The sequence below is a fragment of the Postia placenta genome (genome assembly GCF_002117355.1).
Source record: "Postia placenta MAD-698-R-SB12 unplaced genomic scaffold POSPLAscaffold_5, whole genome shotgun sequence".
NCBI classification, from domain to species: domain Eukaryota; kingdom Fungi; phylum Basidiomycota; class Agaricomycetes; order Polyporales; family Adustoporiaceae; genus Rhodonia; species Rhodonia placenta.
This window is the reverse complement of record NW_020169836.1, coordinates 2,364,196-2,380,591: the sequence shown is the minus strand read 5'-3', so window position 1 is coordinate 2,380,591 and position 16,396 is coordinate 2,364,196. Positions and strand designations below refer to the sequence as shown.

At 53.4% G+C, this 16,396-nt stretch overlaps 6 protein-coding genes and 1 non-coding gene across 7 annotated transcripts; 2 read left to right on the top strand and 5 right to left on the bottom strand.

Moving 5' to 3' along the window:
- Window positions 1-13: 13 nt before the first annotated feature.
- POSPLADRAFT_1140053 (hypothetical protein) lies at window positions 14-2,323 on the bottom strand (the record flags this gene model as incomplete). Its single annotated transcript, XM_024485123.1, has 3 exons — window positions 14-247; window positions 307-856; window positions 1,743-2,323. 3 exons carry the CDS (start codon window positions 2,321-2,323, stop codon window positions 14-16), a joined length of 1,365 nt encoding a protein of 454 aa, XP_024340544.1.
- Window positions 2,324-2,431: 108 nt separating this feature from the next.
- POSPLADRAFT_t62 lies at window positions 2,432-2,513 on the bottom strand. The gene has a single exon. It is a non-coding gene; the product is annotated as a tRNA-Ala (tRNA).
- Window positions 2,514-2,631: 118 nt separating this feature from the next.
- On the bottom strand, window positions 2,632-3,760 carry POSPLADRAFT_1055830 (hypothetical protein; the record flags this gene model as incomplete). The annotated part of the gene is made up of 2 exons (XM_024480691.1): window positions 2,632-3,415; window positions 3,468-3,760. The coding sequence occupies 2 exons, from the start codon at window positions 3,758-3,760 to the stop codon at window positions 2,632-2,634; spliced, it is 1,077 nt and encodes a 358-aa protein (XP_024340543.1).
- A 362-nt stretch (window positions 3,761-4,122) lies between these two features.
- On the bottom strand, window positions 4,123-5,897 carry POSPLADRAFT_1045965 (hypothetical protein; the record flags this gene model as incomplete). Its single annotated transcript, XM_024478914.1, has 6 exons — window positions 4,123-4,253; window positions 4,685-4,688; window positions 4,871-5,131; window positions 5,208-5,209; window positions 5,245-5,307; window positions 5,366-5,897. 6 exons carry the CDS (start codon window positions 5,895-5,897, stop codon window positions 4,123-4,125), a joined length of 993 nt encoding a protein of 330 aa, XP_024340542.1.
- A 590-nt stretch (window positions 5,898-6,487) lies between these two features.
- POSPLADRAFT_1074135 (hypothetical protein) lies at window positions 6,488-8,125 on the bottom strand. The gene is made up of 4 exons (XM_024482668.1): window positions 7,982-8,125; window positions 7,141-7,924; window positions 7,002-7,087; window positions 6,488-6,947 (listed from the first exon to the last, which is right to left on the bottom strand). The coding sequence occupies exons 1-4, from the start codon at window positions 8,114-8,116 to the stop codon at window positions 6,633-6,635; spliced, it is 1,320 nt and encodes a 439-aa protein (XP_024340541.1). The 5' UTR covers window positions 8,117-8,125; the 3' UTR covers window positions 6,488-6,632.
- Window positions 8,126-9,121: 996 nt separating this feature from the next.
- POSPLADRAFT_1139444 (hypothetical protein) lies at window positions 9,122-10,070 on the top strand (the record flags this gene model as incomplete). Its single annotated transcript, XM_024485036.1, has 5 exons — window positions 9,122-9,154; window positions 9,224-9,244; window positions 9,297-9,401; window positions 9,460-9,963; window positions 10,014-10,070. 5 exons carry the CDS (start codon window positions 9,122-9,124, stop codon window positions 10,068-10,070), a joined length of 720 nt encoding a protein of 239 aa, XP_024340540.1.
- Window positions 10,071-10,780: 710 nt separating this feature from the next.
- On the top strand, window positions 10,781-16,315 carry POSPLADRAFT_1074133 (hypothetical protein; the record flags this gene model as incomplete). The annotated part of the gene is made up of 23 exons (XM_024482667.1): window positions 10,781-11,089; window positions 11,215-11,379; window positions 11,434-11,514; window positions 11,566-11,723; window positions 11,772-11,918; window positions 11,968-12,584; window positions 12,632-12,801; window positions 12,854-12,922; window positions 12,976-13,167; window positions 13,223-13,367; window positions 13,416-13,600; window positions 13,658-13,831; window positions 13,885-14,079; window positions 14,136-14,528; window positions 14,580-14,772; window positions 14,838-14,916; window positions 14,968-15,109; window positions 15,160-15,315; window positions 15,369-15,515; window positions 15,567-15,714; window positions 15,770-15,904; window positions 15,958-16,087; window positions 16,141-16,315. The coding sequence occupies 23 exons, from the start codon at window positions 10,781-10,783 to the stop codon at window positions 16,313-16,315; spliced, it is 4,305 nt and encodes a 1,434-aa protein (XP_024340539.1).
- Between the last annotated feature and the right edge of the window lie 81 nt (window positions 16,316-16,396).

The window sequence follows — 16,396 nt, the reverse complement described above, 5'->3', positions numbered from 1 at the left end:
TCCTGCAACGCATTTACTGCCGCGGCTTCGACCTCCACCCAGGTCCACCAAGGCCGCCACCCATTCCGAACCCAGCAAAAGCACCTCCTGGACCCGCGACACCAGGGCCGCTGCCTGCGATGCTTGGACCCTCTCCAGGACCGCTCATCGGGCTGTTCTTGTTGTGAAACGACGTGCGGAAGGACGTCTGCGGCAACGCCTGTATGGTAAGGAACTTGTTCGGCACTGGACGGTCGTCGTTGTTATACTGCGAGTGGATGCAATAAGAACGAATTCTGTCACGCTGACCGAAATAAGGGCACTCACCTGGAACTCGAGTCCGATGCCGTCAGCCTCTGAGACATCGAGCAGCTTCGCCATCTTGCGTCCGATACCGTTGATCTTTTCAACGTCGTCTTTGCTACGCGTCCAGACCTGTATGCGGTCGACCTTGCTGCGCAGACTGACAACCGCACCGCAAATCTCGTCGCCCTCGTCGAGATCCTCGCCGACGAGTGCCATCGCGAGCCAGCTCCAGCAGCGGTCGAGCAGCTGCGGGTTGTTCTTCATCGTCAGCACCCACTTGCCGCCGTCCGCGTTCGCGGGATCCTCCCACATCGGCTTGATGCCCGACTTGAAAAGGTGATAGTTCGAGTTGCGCTCAAGGCGCGACGGCGGCTTCAGCCAGTTGAAGTACCGGCAGAACGACTCGACCGTATCGAACTCGCCAATCACGGTCAGCCCTGCCTCGTATTCGTCCGATTCGGGCGGTTGGAAGTGCGTCGCGCTTTGCGGCTCTGCCGATGCAATTGTGCTAACTACATTAGCGGACGCGGGTGTGAAGGGCATCTTTGACTTTGTGTCATGGAATATTGTCCTGTAAGCAAGCGCGATATCAGCACGAGGCTAAGAAGAGGCGTAGGAATTGGGATCCTGGATGCGCAGCATAGATGAAACTAATTGTCATGTTCTGCTGGGTGGTGTACATAGTAGTGCAGAAGTTACACTGTCATTTCTCCACGCTCGGTATGACCACTGCATGCTCGAAGACAGCCCATGTACTGTGGACAATTGCCAATGTGCGGCGCTTGAGCCAAAGCGGCGTAGGCGCACATATTGTCATCTGACACATTACTGCACAGCGTGTCGGACTCACAACAAGCCATCTTGACGCATATAGTATGCTCCCCACGACGACAAAAAAACACAATGAAACTTTGGACACCAATGGACAAACAGCTGCACTGCGTCTCCAAAGCAGCCTCACGACGTATGACGTCACTGGGGACGGCGCTACCGTCCCCCTAAACCGAAGCAAGGTCTACTACTTATCCAGTTCTTGACTCTGTTAAGGATAAGGCATAATACACACCCGACTTGGCGAGCACAAGTCCAAAGCCCCCGGGAGGACCAGCGTAAAGCAAAGGGATAATCGCCGAAGCCAGCAGGGTACCCTTGCGCAATTTCTCGCTCCTAGCTGTGCATAACACCAATCTCTTTTGTCACCCACTGGGAGATCGCTGCACGGCAGCCACACAGAACCTGGATCCGAAATTACATCCTCAACCAGGCCTTAAGGCCTGTCAAGGCACACATTACATACCGCCGGGCTGACCCCGTGAGGTCAGAGCACTACAGCAGACGGAATGGACATGCACATGAAACATCGAGAATGCTGCACGCTCGATCCATGATGCTCAGTGACTCAGACAAGGCTTGTAGAGATCCATGTATGCGCACGAGACAGTGAAGAGCGGACATACCATGGGTGTTCCAGGGGGTGTTCTGGAGCCTTGATGCGCAGACCAGGAGTCTTGGGATCCTCGATGGTCTCTGCCTCGGGAGGCTTAGCTGTGCCGTCGACACTGAGCGAGCGAGCCTTGGCAAGGCGTGCAGTGATGGCATCGAGGCTGGGGATGTTCTTGTACCCCCTAGGCATCTTGCCATCCTTCTTCTGGTCTGTCTCCTTGTTGAGCCGCTCGAGCCGTTCAGACGTGAGCTGCTCTCCCTGGCCTGCATCGCTCTGGCCTGGGGTCGTCGCGCGACTGCCCGGCGGTGACGTCGCGAGGTTGGCAGGGGAAGCGGAGCGAGATCCTGGTGGATTCACTGCGACAGAGTCTGAAGTCGACGCAGCAGCCGAGCTCGATACGGAACCCTGTGAGCTAGTACGGAGAAGAGCCGCAGCAAGGCGAGGACGTGAAGCAGCAGACGCAGGGTTGGTATTCGCATTGAGGTTGATGCGCGCTGCGAGCTGGTTTAGCGAGGGCATGCGCGAACCTGTAGAAGGCCTCTCTGGTTTGGGGGCATCGAGCGGGAGTGAGGGCTGCGCTGCGGGAGTCGACATCGTTGCCGTCGAAGAGGATGTCGAGGACAGCGTCTGCAGCCACTGCCTCTCTTCTCATCCCAGATTTGGACACATCGGCCATTAGCACTGGGCAAAAATGATAAAATATGGACATGTCCGGGATCGAACCGGACCCCTCTCGCAAGTGCAGATGCTAAGCGAGCGTGATAACCAACTACACCACATGCCCGTTGTTTTCAAATTCATTCTCCTATTATTCACTTATTGTTCATAAGTATCTTTGTTCTAAGTAACATTTTAATTTTTGAAACGTGGAGCAAAAGCTCAAAGCCAGCGTAAACTTACGCCTAGGCACGATATAGCCAAGTGAAGGAATAGTCAACACCACGACGTCCACCTAGCTCGTAGGCCCAGTTGGGGAGAGCCTCCGACAGACCGAACCGTTCAGGTAATTCCTGCCATGCTCGGCAGCACTCCTCGTTCTCTTTCGCAAGCAGCTCTGTTCCACATTCCCGACACGGTACCGGAATCGACTCTGACGGCATGCGATTATCCATCCACTCGGTGATGTGCTCCTTCCACCCGCCGAAGGCGGTGTACTGCGAATCGACATATTTCGTCGTCTCAATCCGACGTTCAACGTCCATAAGACGCGTGACACCGATGTCATACCAGCCCGCAATGAAACTCTGGCACCCACAGCTCCGTGCTGTCGGCTTGTGCGTGCACCACAGACTGAAAAGTCGGGCGGCCACCACTACGGCGTCTCGAGCATAGAAGGCCTTGGCTTCGAGGCACTTGATGAGCAGGTCTGGTCGCAGTTTCTCGTGCTCAGAGAGAGCAGTGGTTGTATCGATGAGTGTGCTGACAGGCAGAAGCGTGCACACGAATAGTGCCGTAGGAAGTAGAGACGGCGTGTTGGTGAGGTAGGCGACGTGTACGACTGCTATAGCGTCGCACAATCTGACCAGAATGAGGCCGCTGTGCATTTTGGAGAACACCGACCGCCAAGTAGCCAAGTCCTCGCAAAAGAAAGACTTGAGACGCTTGAGGCCCGCCTTCAACAATTTCGAAATGTTGTATTTGTGTGCGAGCCGCACTGCGCCGCACACGATGTCAGAACGTAGCGGTCTAGAAATCACGTTAGTTCAAATGAAAGTCGCAAAACAATTCGGTGGCGTACTCCTTCTTGTGCAATATCATTGCCAACAACGACCACACCTCCCATGAAGTACCCTGTAGATGCACCACAGGGCAGCCCTCAATGTAGGCAGCAGTATCCAGAAAAGCCGAATTGTACATGTCCTCCAAGACCTCGGATTGAAACATGAGGTTATCGTGGCGCACTCGGAACCCACGGCCCTGAGCAAACAGCACGACGTTCCCGTCCTGTGACCAGAACTCTGTGTCTTTCACCCATGCATTCGGATTGATGCCGCTAGAGTAGAGTTGCACGTCAGGTTTGACGGACGCCATGAGACAATCTCAGAAGAAATGCCGAGGAGTTCGACTCGGAGTAAAGTGGCTGTAAATGGAGACGTCGAAGACGGACTGACAACAAACCGTTAACCAGTAATCATCTGCCAGAAATGAGGAGAGCACATACCCGGTGAGGAGAGCAAGAATGCGGTGAGAATGTGCCCTGTTGCTATTTATACAAATGATTGACAGGCGCTTTGACCCAATGTGGCGCGGCCACAGCAAAGCCACCAGCAGTCTCTTGAGGACAAAGCACATGTTTAAACCTCCGCAGGCTCTGCATATCCTCACCTCACACCAAAGGGCATGAAACTGTCAGGGCGTTATCATACGCGTGCGGTCGGTACTGTATTGCGGCATTATGTCTGATTACGAACATATGTAGTATCGCACGGCCCGCACTCCTCAGACTGCGACTTGGCACTGAGCGCTGAACTTGGACGGAAAATTTTTGATAGGGCCTCAAGCGTATACTCGTCACCGAAGGTCCCTGCACATACAAACCTTGGACCTAGCGCGGGTACTTCAGGAGCCAGCCGGTCGAGATTTGCGTCTCAGCAGAAGGGATAGGGCCGCAAGAAGCGCCTCAAGCTCCCCAAGTGAGGTGACTCATGTGACTAGGAGATCGCATCTCCTGACTTCAAACTACTTCATCGCTTTCCGTGTGTATCATTTCACATATTCAATGCTCAAGCTTGAAGATCTGGAAATCGTCACTTTGAATAATTTTCTCTAACATCTTGTCGACTAACAGGATGCCCGGTACTGCCCAAATACCGGCACAATTTGCAAGCTGAGCTCATTAAATTATAGTCACACTGGCTTTTTATTTTTATCTTCAAATCCAGTGTTGTAGTTGCTTGGAGGCGACGCCCTATGCTGGATAATACACGTGTGTATGTATAGTACTGGTTTCTTCACACACCTGTAGCGAAGCACCCGATAAAGTGGGTGACAAAATGTGAGTCAAGCTGATACGATATAGCCCAGCTTTGTGAAAGAAAATCTGAACGTTACATATAAATATCAGATGCCCTCTGCGTACATGCGATTAACAATCGTCCATCATGTATCCCAGAATCACGTATTCGCCAGTCTGTAGCTCACTATCAAGCGCCATTGCTCCTTGGCTTGACTTCTCTTCTCCCTCCTGCGTCCCATGCGCTGCCCTCTCTCGGCCCGTCTTTCCATGCGCCGTTCGCGGCGTCCTCCCCTCGTTGCAACTCTGCTGCTCTCAGGACTATTGCTTGACCCATTGACATCAGAATCAGACGCGCTGTCCGAGTCTGTGTCGTAATGGTGGTCCTGGGGCGGAAGATGGGCCATGTCTGGTGGGGGCACATCTGGGCCACTGTAGCTCAACGTTCCCTGGGCCAGGACTACGTGGATATGACGCGGATGGAAGAAGTGCTGACAGTTACATGAGTGACGAGCCGTCACGCACTGCTATATAGCTCACATTATTCCAGTTGTCGATGAACTGGCCGACGGCGGTCGCTTTTTATCCTTCTGACGCTTCATTATGGCCTTAGAGACCAGATAGCCTGCGGGGCGAGGTTGTCAGCCTTCAAAGTATCGGCGTTCCGCTGACATTTGACTCACCTATACCGATGCTCATGTGCATAGCCATAGGCGCGACGGTCGACTTCACACGATCCACGGGAGAAAGCTTGCTTGCCGTCTTTGCGTCATTCAAGAAGCGCAGCCAGTCTTCCTCGCCAACACCATGCGTCACAAACGGATGAGGGACCGTTGTCGAAGGCGGAGCTATCAGCGGAAAGCCCTTGTCCAGCTCGCTTCCTGCTGTCATTAGGGGCGTCGGCGCAAAAGGCGCATACGGGAGGTCTGGTCGAGGCGGCCTTTGGAAAGACGGCGGCGGCGGGTCGAACAATGCAGAGACATTGTCCCCGGGCAAAAATTGCTTCAGGGACCCGAGCACGTTGGGGACCGCACCAGAAGATGCGGAAGGCGTGCGCGCGCCGGCCTCAGGGCGCGGGGTCTGCAATGAAGAGCCTGGAGGTGACACGGATAAAGTTGGATAGGATGCAAGGTTTTGCGTCGGGTCGAGGCGACCTTGGTTGTAGACATTCCTATCGCCCGAGCTCTGAGGGATATACATTCCTCCCTGGGACATGTATGAAAGACCTGCATATGTTCCGGTTGCATTCGCGTTCCTCTGTGGCAAAGGCCCTCCGAGTCAGTCAAACTATCTGCCGTGGAACTGTAGAGATATATCACCGACATCATCATGGTACGCTGGTAGAGGCCCGCTAGGGGCCTTGCTTATGCCAGTGCTGTCGGAGTAGTCCATTCTAGTGCCGCAGAACTTGAAAAGTAATAGTGTAAGATGTCGTGAGGTGATGCGAGACAATCCGCTGTTTATAGGCTACCCTATCGCCTCTCCGTCTTTTATAGCTGACGAGGACTCATGGCGAGCGCAGCCTGCTTAACAGCTGATTGTACACTGTGGGGGTATAATGCGGAGCCAGTGAGCCCATGAATTCATTGGTGTGCATGATAGTACGCCGACCCTTGTTCCTCTCCGTTGCTTGTGATTGCGAGCGTGGCTGTGACAACTGGTAGTACATGCCGTCGGGCCCCGAGCGTACACTGTCGTGCTGCGCCTTACTGCGCCACAGTCATCATTCTGGCCGAAGTCTCTGTACATCAGTATAGCCTTGAAATCGCCAAGTTTCTAGTCTCATATATGCACCCTCGCGGTGGTTCCTTCTGTACGATCGATATGCTAAGCGCCAATGTACATATTGCCATGAGAGCAGCCAAAGAACTATAATTAGACAGAAGAGTGGAGTACCGGTGCAGGTGGATTATGTACTTGATTGTGCAAAGGCACCCAAGTATCCCATGATTAGTACCTGTATGCACCATCGCCCCTGTACGCCACCACCAGACGCCATTGATCCCGCTCGTGACGTTTTGCGTCTCTCTTCAGCTCCTTTCGCGCCTTTCGCCGTTCCTTTCTAAGTTCCTTGTCTCGATGCCTCCGCTCTCTCCTATCACGGTGTCTGTCGCCGTCCGAATCGCTGTCCGAGTCCGAGTCGTAGCGGCTTTGACTGCCGTTGTTGTAGTAATATGCCATATCCGGGGGCGGCACATCGGGCCCGCTGTAGCTCGACGCTCCTCGTGCGAGTACAACATTGATGCGTCGTGGATTAAAGAAGTGCTAAGCACCGCATATTGAGTGATATACAACCTCTGGAGGGAACAGGCAACATACGTGATTCCAATAGTCGATTAGCTCGCCGACAACGCCAGACTTCTTGCCCTTCTGGTGCTTTTCAATTCCTCTGGTCAAAAGCAGCCCTAGCAATCGTCTGTCAGGCAACGGCCCCGAGGCTATAACAGATTGCGCTTACCGACACCGAAGCTGAGCCCTGCAGCCATGGGCGCAACGTTAGACACAATACGGTCCGTCCCTGACAACGATGCAGCAGCCTTCACGTCGTGCAGGAATCGCGTCCAGTCCTCCTCATGCACGTCATGCGTCGGGAATGGATGAGGGCCACCCATGATCGGAGGAGGAAGGGCGGGGAAGCCATTGCTAAGTTCGTTGGAAGTGCCGACGAGTGAGGTGGGCTCGAACGGCGGATAAGGTAGGTTTGCCGCGGGCGCACGCTGGAATGACGGGGGCGGCGGGTTGATCAGTGCGTCTACGCTTTGACCGGGAGCGAAGTCCTTCAGTTTGCCTAGTAAGCCACCACTGGAGCTCGACCCTTGCCCGCCCATGGACCTGAGATAGCTGGTAGGCCCTCTAATCGTCTGCGACGATCCATATCCAGGGGAAGGGGAATAGTCCCGAGAAGAAGGTTCGCCGTAGCCGGATGATGGCGCGTTGCGCATGCCTTCTGGAGGTGGAGTGTAGATATCCTTTTCGGAGGTGTACGATTGGCCGCTTGGGGCAGTATACGAGCCTGCAGGACTCGGTTGCCGATAAGGGGTCGGCGCGGTATATGGCGAGCCTGCATATGATCCTTGGGGACCCTGCGGGTTCGAGCTATATTGGCCTACATATGAGTGTGCCTGCAATTGTCCAGTCTGGGTACGCTGCATGTCTGGTGTGGCGTAAGAGCTCGTCTGAGACGATGCGTAGAGATTGTTCGCATAAGTTCCCGATGCACCCGCATCCTGCCTTGCATATGTCTGGACTGATCTTTAGCACTTCCTTCTAAACCCCTTCGTGCGCAAACGTCTACTCACCTGATCGTAACTTGGTGGGGCTGCAAAACCGTTTGCAGCGCCAGTATACGGTGGCTGCTCGAAGCCCCTCTGTACACGTTGTGAAGAGTATCGTTCGTCCCCCTTCTCGGGAAAGTTGTACATGTTGGAAGACATGGTCTGATGAATCTGGAGGTGCAGCTAAAGTGCAGCGACATAGAGTCCTTATAACACGAATAAGGAGGGGGAACATCTTCCGGGATCGCCTTCGCGTCGCAAGGCGCCGACACAGCAATCGGAATTAGATCGGCGCGTGCATGCTAATTTCAGCATTGGTGTGCACTCCGCAGAGTGGGCGGTGACAGCGAAGCAGCGGTGGCTGCGCTATGCATTGCTGCTTGCTACACAGCTTATGGCTGCGGCCCAACCCTGTACACATGTGCTTTGAGTAGTTACACGTAAGTAGCGCCAGAAAAATGGTAACTATACCTCCAATATGCAATTAGAGGCTGATAGCTTAGGCTGCAGTAGAATTCGATGACATTTCTAGCCCGTGACATCTACGGCGCTGAAAGTCGTCTGGACTCTGGACCAGGATCAGAGAGGCGCATGGATAGCCCGGGCCCAGCAGGGTTGTGGAGAAGACAAAGAGCGTCAATGAGTCGGTAGCACGCCTCACGATTGTGAACCGAACATGATCATCGGACATGGTCAAGCACTGCTAGTAGGGAATGCAGGTGGACGCCTCTGCCTTCCGTGTGGTGAGTGCTGATATCTAAGAAGTTGTGGAGCTCTATTGACTCGCACTGGTACAACTAGCTTTTAGACTTGAGTCATCGGAACATTTGGCAAAGGGTAGTAGCTGCGGAAGTCTGCTAACAACGAGTGGACGGTGAGCAGAATATTGAACTTGAGCAATGACCTGGGCCATATCTCTGGCGAATGGTCAGAGGAGACGCTGAGGGGAGACGCTCGATTTGCCCCTAGTTCGAGGTTGGGGCTATCGATCACACGATCCTCCTTGCATCACTTTCGAACGAATGGCATTCTTGCTTACAGAGATTGCGACAATGACGACTGTGCCTTCTCTTGTCAATGCTTACAAATTGACTCAATGACCTCTACTTATAATGCGGGGCTCGCACAGTGACACGCACCACCGTCAACTTTCACACCATCAACATGACCGAGACTCTCACCCTTTACACCGCTAAGGTACGTGCAAAGATCTTCATTACCCTTGCACAGAAGTATGAGAGGGCTCATGATGATCGACCCTTATAGATTTGCCCCTACGCACACAGGGTATGCGACTATCTTACACATAGGACGATCAACTCTGACCTGACTATTCCAGGTCGAGTTGGCCCTGGAAGAAGCGAAGGCCAAGTACACCAGTTACCAGATTGACTTGCAGAACAAGCCGACGTGGTATGCACCCAAGGTTAATCCGGCGAGCAAGGTCGGAGTCATTCGAAGCCCATGACGCTTGCCACAGCAGCTAAAGATCCCGATCTTAGGTCCCCGCGATCGCATACGGAGGCCCTACCGCGGCCCCGGAAGACCCGTCCCCGCAGTCCGTCAAGATCGCCGAATCGCTCGTCTTGCTCGAGTTTGTTGCCGACGTCTATCCGCACGCGCACCTTCTGCCCACGGATCCCGTAGCCCGCGCAAAGACACGCTTTTTCATCGAGGTCGTCTCTTCCAAGTTCTCTCCCGCTTGGAACGCGTTCTTCCGCGGGCAGGCTGGCGGCTCCGTGGACGCATTCCTCAACGCGCTCGAGGAGGTGCAGGCGCTCCTCCCGTCCGAGGGCTACGCGGTCGGCGAGTACTCCACTGCAGATATTGCGATCACGCCGTTCATCGCGCGTGCGTTCGTCGCATTGAACAACGACATCGGCGGGTATCCTGAGGGCGAGAGCAAGGTCGTGCTAAGCAAGCTTGCTGAGCCTCGCTTTGCGCGGTTCACCAAATACTGGAGCGACCTGCGCTCGAGGCCGAACTTCACCGCTACGTTTGACGAGGTATGCTCAACCTGATTGCTCTCGGAAAAATGATGTTCACCTCTGCATAGGCGTATGTCACGGACGCATACAAGAAGCGTTTCGCGAGTTTGCGTGCGCAGAAGTAGTGAACAGCGTGGCGAACGTAGCAGAATCCAGGATGGAACGAAATGGAATGAGAGCATTTGTACGATCGGTATCGCGGATTGACCACAATAACCACTTTGGGCTTCCACTGTCATAGGACTGAGTCTTACAGCATTCTCTCAGGTTGGTATCCGTTTCGAAAATGCGTGATACGAGTCCCATTCCTCACGAGTGAGATGATGCCGCACCATCTCAAACTATTTTCTGGTGAATCCATGATGAGAGTAGATATGTTTGCCGTATCATTAAATCACACCCGATGACCTACTCAATGCGCCGCCCGACTTCAAGGATAGGGTTTGTCTCCGCAAGAATACTCGTGACCGTGACTGTCTGATACTCTTCCTTGTCCAACCTGGCTCGGTCGTTAACCGTTAGCTTCACTTTTCCTGGGGCTCGTATCTCTGGATTCTTTTGGTATAAAAGAGAAACTTGTTTGAGTGTTGAGATAGTCGATCAGTTTCGGGGAACTGGCGCGCCCTAACGCGTTGGCGCCCATTCAAACGCGTTGGTGGCGAGCACAAATAGTCGCAAATAACATCACTTACGTGTGAACAATCCTTACTTACTTATCTACTTACTTCCTGAAGCCTGAAGTCCCTCTATTCTTCAAAGTCGGCAGGGTCTTTTACACACTCGACATTGGCTAAGGAGTTGTTCTTAGAGTGGCGCAAATTGGTCGTACCGCAAGATGCAGGCATTGCGACAGGAAATTTTGCCTCCGAGCGGCGTCGAATTTGCTGCATGTCTGAAACTCACGCCTTCGACATTACCGAATCTTCCTGGGACCAGCACCGGGCGCGCCCTCTTCAATGTCGTCGTCGCACGCTCCAATCTACTCCGTGTATTCGAGGTCAGAGAAGAGCCGGCGCCGATTTCTACGCAAAAGGAGGACGAGCGGGACAGGCGCGCCAGTGTCAGGAAGGGCACCGAGGCGGTAGAAGGCGAAGTGGAAATGGATGCGTCGGGCGAGGGGTTCGTGAACATGGGCTCCGTCAAGGTGAATTTGGGTACCAGCCACTGTCGTCGCGTCGTGTCAATAAGATATCGGCTTTCCTCTCGTGAAATGTGTGCAGGTGCTTGCTTTCGAACGTGGTGCTGATTTCTGTTTCCGTGCTCTCCCAGTCTACCGGCCCAAATGGAGTGTCTCACCCACCGTCCATCAACCGGTTCTATCTGATACGTGAACACCGATTACACGGGATTGTGACCGGCGTTGAAGGCATCCGAATCATAACCTCAATTGAAGACAGCTTGGACCGTCTTCTGGTCTCCTTCAAGGATGCCAAGGTGCGTCTTGTGTTTCAGAAGTCGTACTACTGCTATAACTGATTGTTTCACCAGATTGCTCTGCTCGAATGGTCCGATGCGATACATGATCTCATTACAGTGTCCATACACACATATGAGCGTGCTCCTCAATTGGTGTGTGAAGTGTTTATAGCGTTGAATTCAGCACTCACTTACGGCTCTTAGATGTCTATTGACGCTCCACTCTTCCGCTCAGAGCTGCGGGCAGACCCGCTATCACGCTGTGCAGCGCTTCTCATTCCCGGAGACTCAATAGCCATACTACCATTCTACCAGTCACAGGCCGAGCTCGATATCATGGAGCAAGAAACCAATCAAGCAAGGTGTGTACCCAGGGTTAAGAGTGACAATCTAACCCAACGCTACGACAGAGACGTCCCCTACTCGCCGAGCTTCATACTCGATTTTGCGGGGGATGTGGACGAACGCATCCGCAACGTCATCGACTTTGCGTTCCTTCCTGGATTCAACAATCCGACGATCGCGGTGTTATATCAGTCTCCACAGACTTGGACGGGGTATGTGCGGTTGCTCAAGTGATTCGATATAGCACTCATGCATATGCAGTCGCCTTCGAGAGTACAAGGACACGGTCGGGCTGATGATATTCACTCTGGATCTGGTCACACGACACTATCCCGTTTTCACGGCTGTCGATGGGCTGCCTTACGACTGCTTTGCCATCGCTCCTTGCTCCACTGCTCTGGGAGGCGTAGTTATTTTGGCGAGCAACAGCGTTATCTACGTAGACCAGGCGTCTCGTAGGGTCGTCCTCCCGGTCAACGGCTGGCCACCGCGGCTGAGCGATATGCACATGCCTGTGCTTACGCCACAAGAACAGCAGCGCGATTTACAATTAGAGGGTTCGCGGTTCGCCTTTGTCGACGAGAGGACATTATATGTTCTCACAAAAGACGGGACAGTATATCCTGTCGAGATTGTTGTCGACGGCAAGACCGTGTCTCGTCTTTCGATGGCTGCGCCTGTGGCGCGGACAACGATACCATCAATGGTCAGGAGGGTGCAGAACGAGTATCTCTTTGTTGGTAGTATTGTAGGGCCTTCTGTGCTGCTCCATACCGTGCCTGTTGATGAGGACATAGTTGACGACGACGTTGACATGACCGCTGCCCCTTCTACTGTAGTTGCTCCTGCCCATGCCATGGAAATAGACGACGACGACGGTATGCACATGATTTAAAGATACTGACGTCGCTGACATCTGCGGTAGATTTGTATGGCGGATCGACTGTCCCTGAACAACCGCACGTGAATGGCGCCCAAGCTAATGGCACGACGATAGCATCGAAGAAGCGCAGAGTCATTCATCTCTCGCTGTGCGATTTTCTCCCTGCATACGGCCCGATCGCCGATATGACCTTCACGTTGACCAAGAACGGGGTATGTCGATCACACACCGGCTCTCTTTGTTAGGACTCAAATTCTTTTATAGGATCGCGCTGTTCCGGAGCTTGTCGCGGCTACAGGTTCCGGCATGCTGGGCGGATTTACACTTCTACAGGTACGGTCTCGTATGAACGCAGATCATTTAATGTCTATGCTAACTCACCATAGCGAGACCTCCCGACTCGGGTCAAGCGCAAAACGCCTTCCATTAGTGGTAATCGCGGGATCTGGTCGTTACCAGTACGCCAGGCGGTCAAGGTCAATGGCTCGACGTATGAGCGGCCTGCTAATCCCTTCTATGCGGAGAACGACTCCTTGATAATCAGCACGGACGCGAACCCGGCTCCTGGCCTATCGAGGGTGAGCTTGGACCCTTGTTGGTATTCGTTGGGCACATTTATGACGCATGCTCTAGATTGCCAGGTTTACTGCTCAAGGAGACATTGATGTAGCCATACGATTACCCGGGACGACGATTGGTGCCGCGCCGTTCTTTCAGGGTACTGCAATTCTCCATGTGATGATTAACGTGACCAATGTCATCCGAGTCTTGGATCCCGGTAGGTCACAGTATTGGACCAGCAGATGACTACTAATACTTGCGTTAGATGGAAACGAGCGCCAGATTATCAAGGACTGGGACGGTAACATCCCTCGACCCAAGATTAGATTCTGTAGCATCTGCGACCCATTCGTGCTGATTATTCGAGAGGATGATTCGATTGGGCTTTTCATCGGTGAATCAGAGCGCGGCAAAATTAGACGGAAGGACATGTCCCCGATGGGTGACAAGGTCAGTCTAAAAGATGTTATCTACTTGTTATCTCGAGGAGTTGATTGCGGCGTATAGACCTCTAAGTACATTTCTGGGTGCTTCTTCACGGATACAAGCGGTATTTTCAAAACATATCAAAACACACATGCCAGCACAAGTGAGGATGCTACGTCCACCCTGCAAGCTGTCATGAACGCCGGTAGTAAAACCCAATGGCTTATCCTGTGTAGGCCGCAAGGCGTCGTGGAGGTAGGGTTTACCGAAAATGCTACTGGGGCCCCTATTTTGACTGCCTCGAGTAGATCTGGACACTCCCGAAACTCGCATTGGCCTTCTCGACTGCTCTAGCTGCCACCTTGGAACCAGTGCTTACGGATTCATATGATCCTCCTGCTCTGTCGCTCCCTCTGGACCCTCCCCGCAAGCCTCAGGAACTGGACGTAGAGCAGATCGTGATTGCCCCTCTCGGCGAGTCATCGCCATGCCTTCACCTCATGGTATGCCACGCGGCTAAGCTGCTTCCTACTGCAACATTAATGAGGATACCTTTCAGGTATTCCTGCGCTCGGGGCAGTTGGCCATCTACGAGGCCCTTCCAGCGCCCCCACCGACTGAACCCCTTCCTGAGATCCGGACATGCACTTTGCAGGTCAAGTTTGTCAAGGTGATGTCTCGGGCATTCGATATACAACACACAGAGGAGGTGGAGAAATCAATCCTCGCCGAGCAGAAGCGAATATCGCGCCTCCTGATCCCTTTCGTGACGTCTCCAGCCCCTGGTCAGACGCTTTCTGGAGTGTTCTTTACTGGCGATCGACCATGCTGGATTCTCTCCACCGACAAGGGTGGCGTAAAGGTGTTCCCCTCGGGGCATTCCGTCGTTCATGGATTCACTGCGACATCCATGTGGGGCTCGAAGGGCGACTTCCTCCTGAATTTCGAGGAGGCGAGAACTTGGTCTCATCCGTCTTCACATGATCACTCATAATGTTCACAGGGCTCTACTCTGATGGAGTGGATTCCCGGCATCCAGCTGGACAATCATCTGCCGAGTCGATCCGTGCCTCGTCAGCGGCCGTGCACCAACATCGTTTATGATTCGTCAACGTCCCTCGTTGTCGCAGCGTCCTCGCAGCTGTCGAAATTTGCGTCCTATGACGAGGATGGCAATATCGTATGGGAACCAGATGGTACGTAGCTGACGTACTGCGGACACAGTCGAGGGCCCCGTGCTCATGCCAAATTCAATTGCCAGCCCCTAATATCTCGTTCCCAAACTGTGAATGCTCGACGCTCGAGCTCATATCCCCCGAGGGCTGGGTCACTATGGATGGGTAAGTACGGTTGGACAGCAGAGCATGCAGGTGTACTGATGCTCCATACAGCTTCGAGTTCGCGCAGAACGAATTTGTAACGTGCCTAGACTGTGTGACGCTTGAGACGACGAGCACCGAGAGTGGTATGAAGGACTTCATTGCCGTGGGTACAACAATCAATCGCGGGGAAGACTTAGCGGTCAAGGGAGCGGTGCGTGCTTTGGATACACTCCTCCTTATCGAAACTCAATCTTGACGTAGGTATACATCTTCTCTATCGTGGAAGTTGTCCCGGATGTAAAATCTAATCTCAAGCGATGGTACCGTCTGAAGTTGCAATGCCGAGACGACGCCAAAGGTCCCGTCACCGCACTCTGTGGCATGAACAACTACCTCGTCTCGTCCATGGGTCAGAAGGTACGCTGTTTCGCCCCGACGCTGTCCGAGGACGTCGCTGAAGGCTCCGGTAGATATTCGTGCGAGCCTTTGACCTCGACGAACGCCTCGTGGGTGTAGCTTTCCTCGATGTTGGTGTCTACGTCACCTCGCTCCGAGCTGTGAAAAACCTTCTCGTCATCGGCGATGCCGTCAAAAGCGTATGGTTTGTCGCATTCCAGGTTGGTCAGCCGTTCTGTGAACGGGCGACGCGTGGTTGACCGCCTAGACAGGAGGACCCATATAAACTTGTCATCCTTGGGAAAGATCCATACCAAGTCTGCGTGACCACCGCAGATCTGTTCTTCGCTGATGGCCGGGTCTCCTTGCTCGTTGGTGACGAAGACGGTGTTATCAGGATCTATGAGTATGACCCTCACGGTACGTAAAACTGTCAGTGGCGCACAGCGTCTGTGGTCGTCTGATATCTGTCTAGATCCCGAGTCCAGAGGAGGCCAACACCTTTTGCGTCGTACGGAGTTCCACGGACAGATGGAAAGCCGTACGTCCGTTCTCATCGCGCGCAGGAGGGGCAAGGACACGGATATACCCCAAGCACGACTCATTTCCGGTATGAGATTGTCTATGAGATTGCGGGGAGATCTAATGAAGTGTCTTCCGTAGGGTCTACCGACGGGTCGCTGTCAACGTTCACTTACGTTGACGAGGTCGCTTCCAAGAGATTGCATCTCCTGCAGGGACAACTTACCCGCAACGTGCAACACGTGGCGGGCCTGAATCCAAAAGCGTTCCGGTATGTCCTTCTACCGGTCTAGAATGGGATGCGAAAGTTCATCGATGATGTAGCATCGTACGAAACGACTATGTGTCGAAGCCCCTATCTAGAGGCATTTTGGACGGCAACCTCTTGGCTACCTTCGTGGACCTACCGATATCACGGCAGAACGAGGTCACCCGCCAGATTGGAACGGAAAGAGGGGCGATTCTGAAGGACTGGTTGAACATTTGTGGGGCGTGGTGAAAGCGTACGTAGCGTATCTACACGTAATGCACTGTATCTTTGACAATGTTATTTTTTGACCGCTATCCTGAGTGGTGGCGA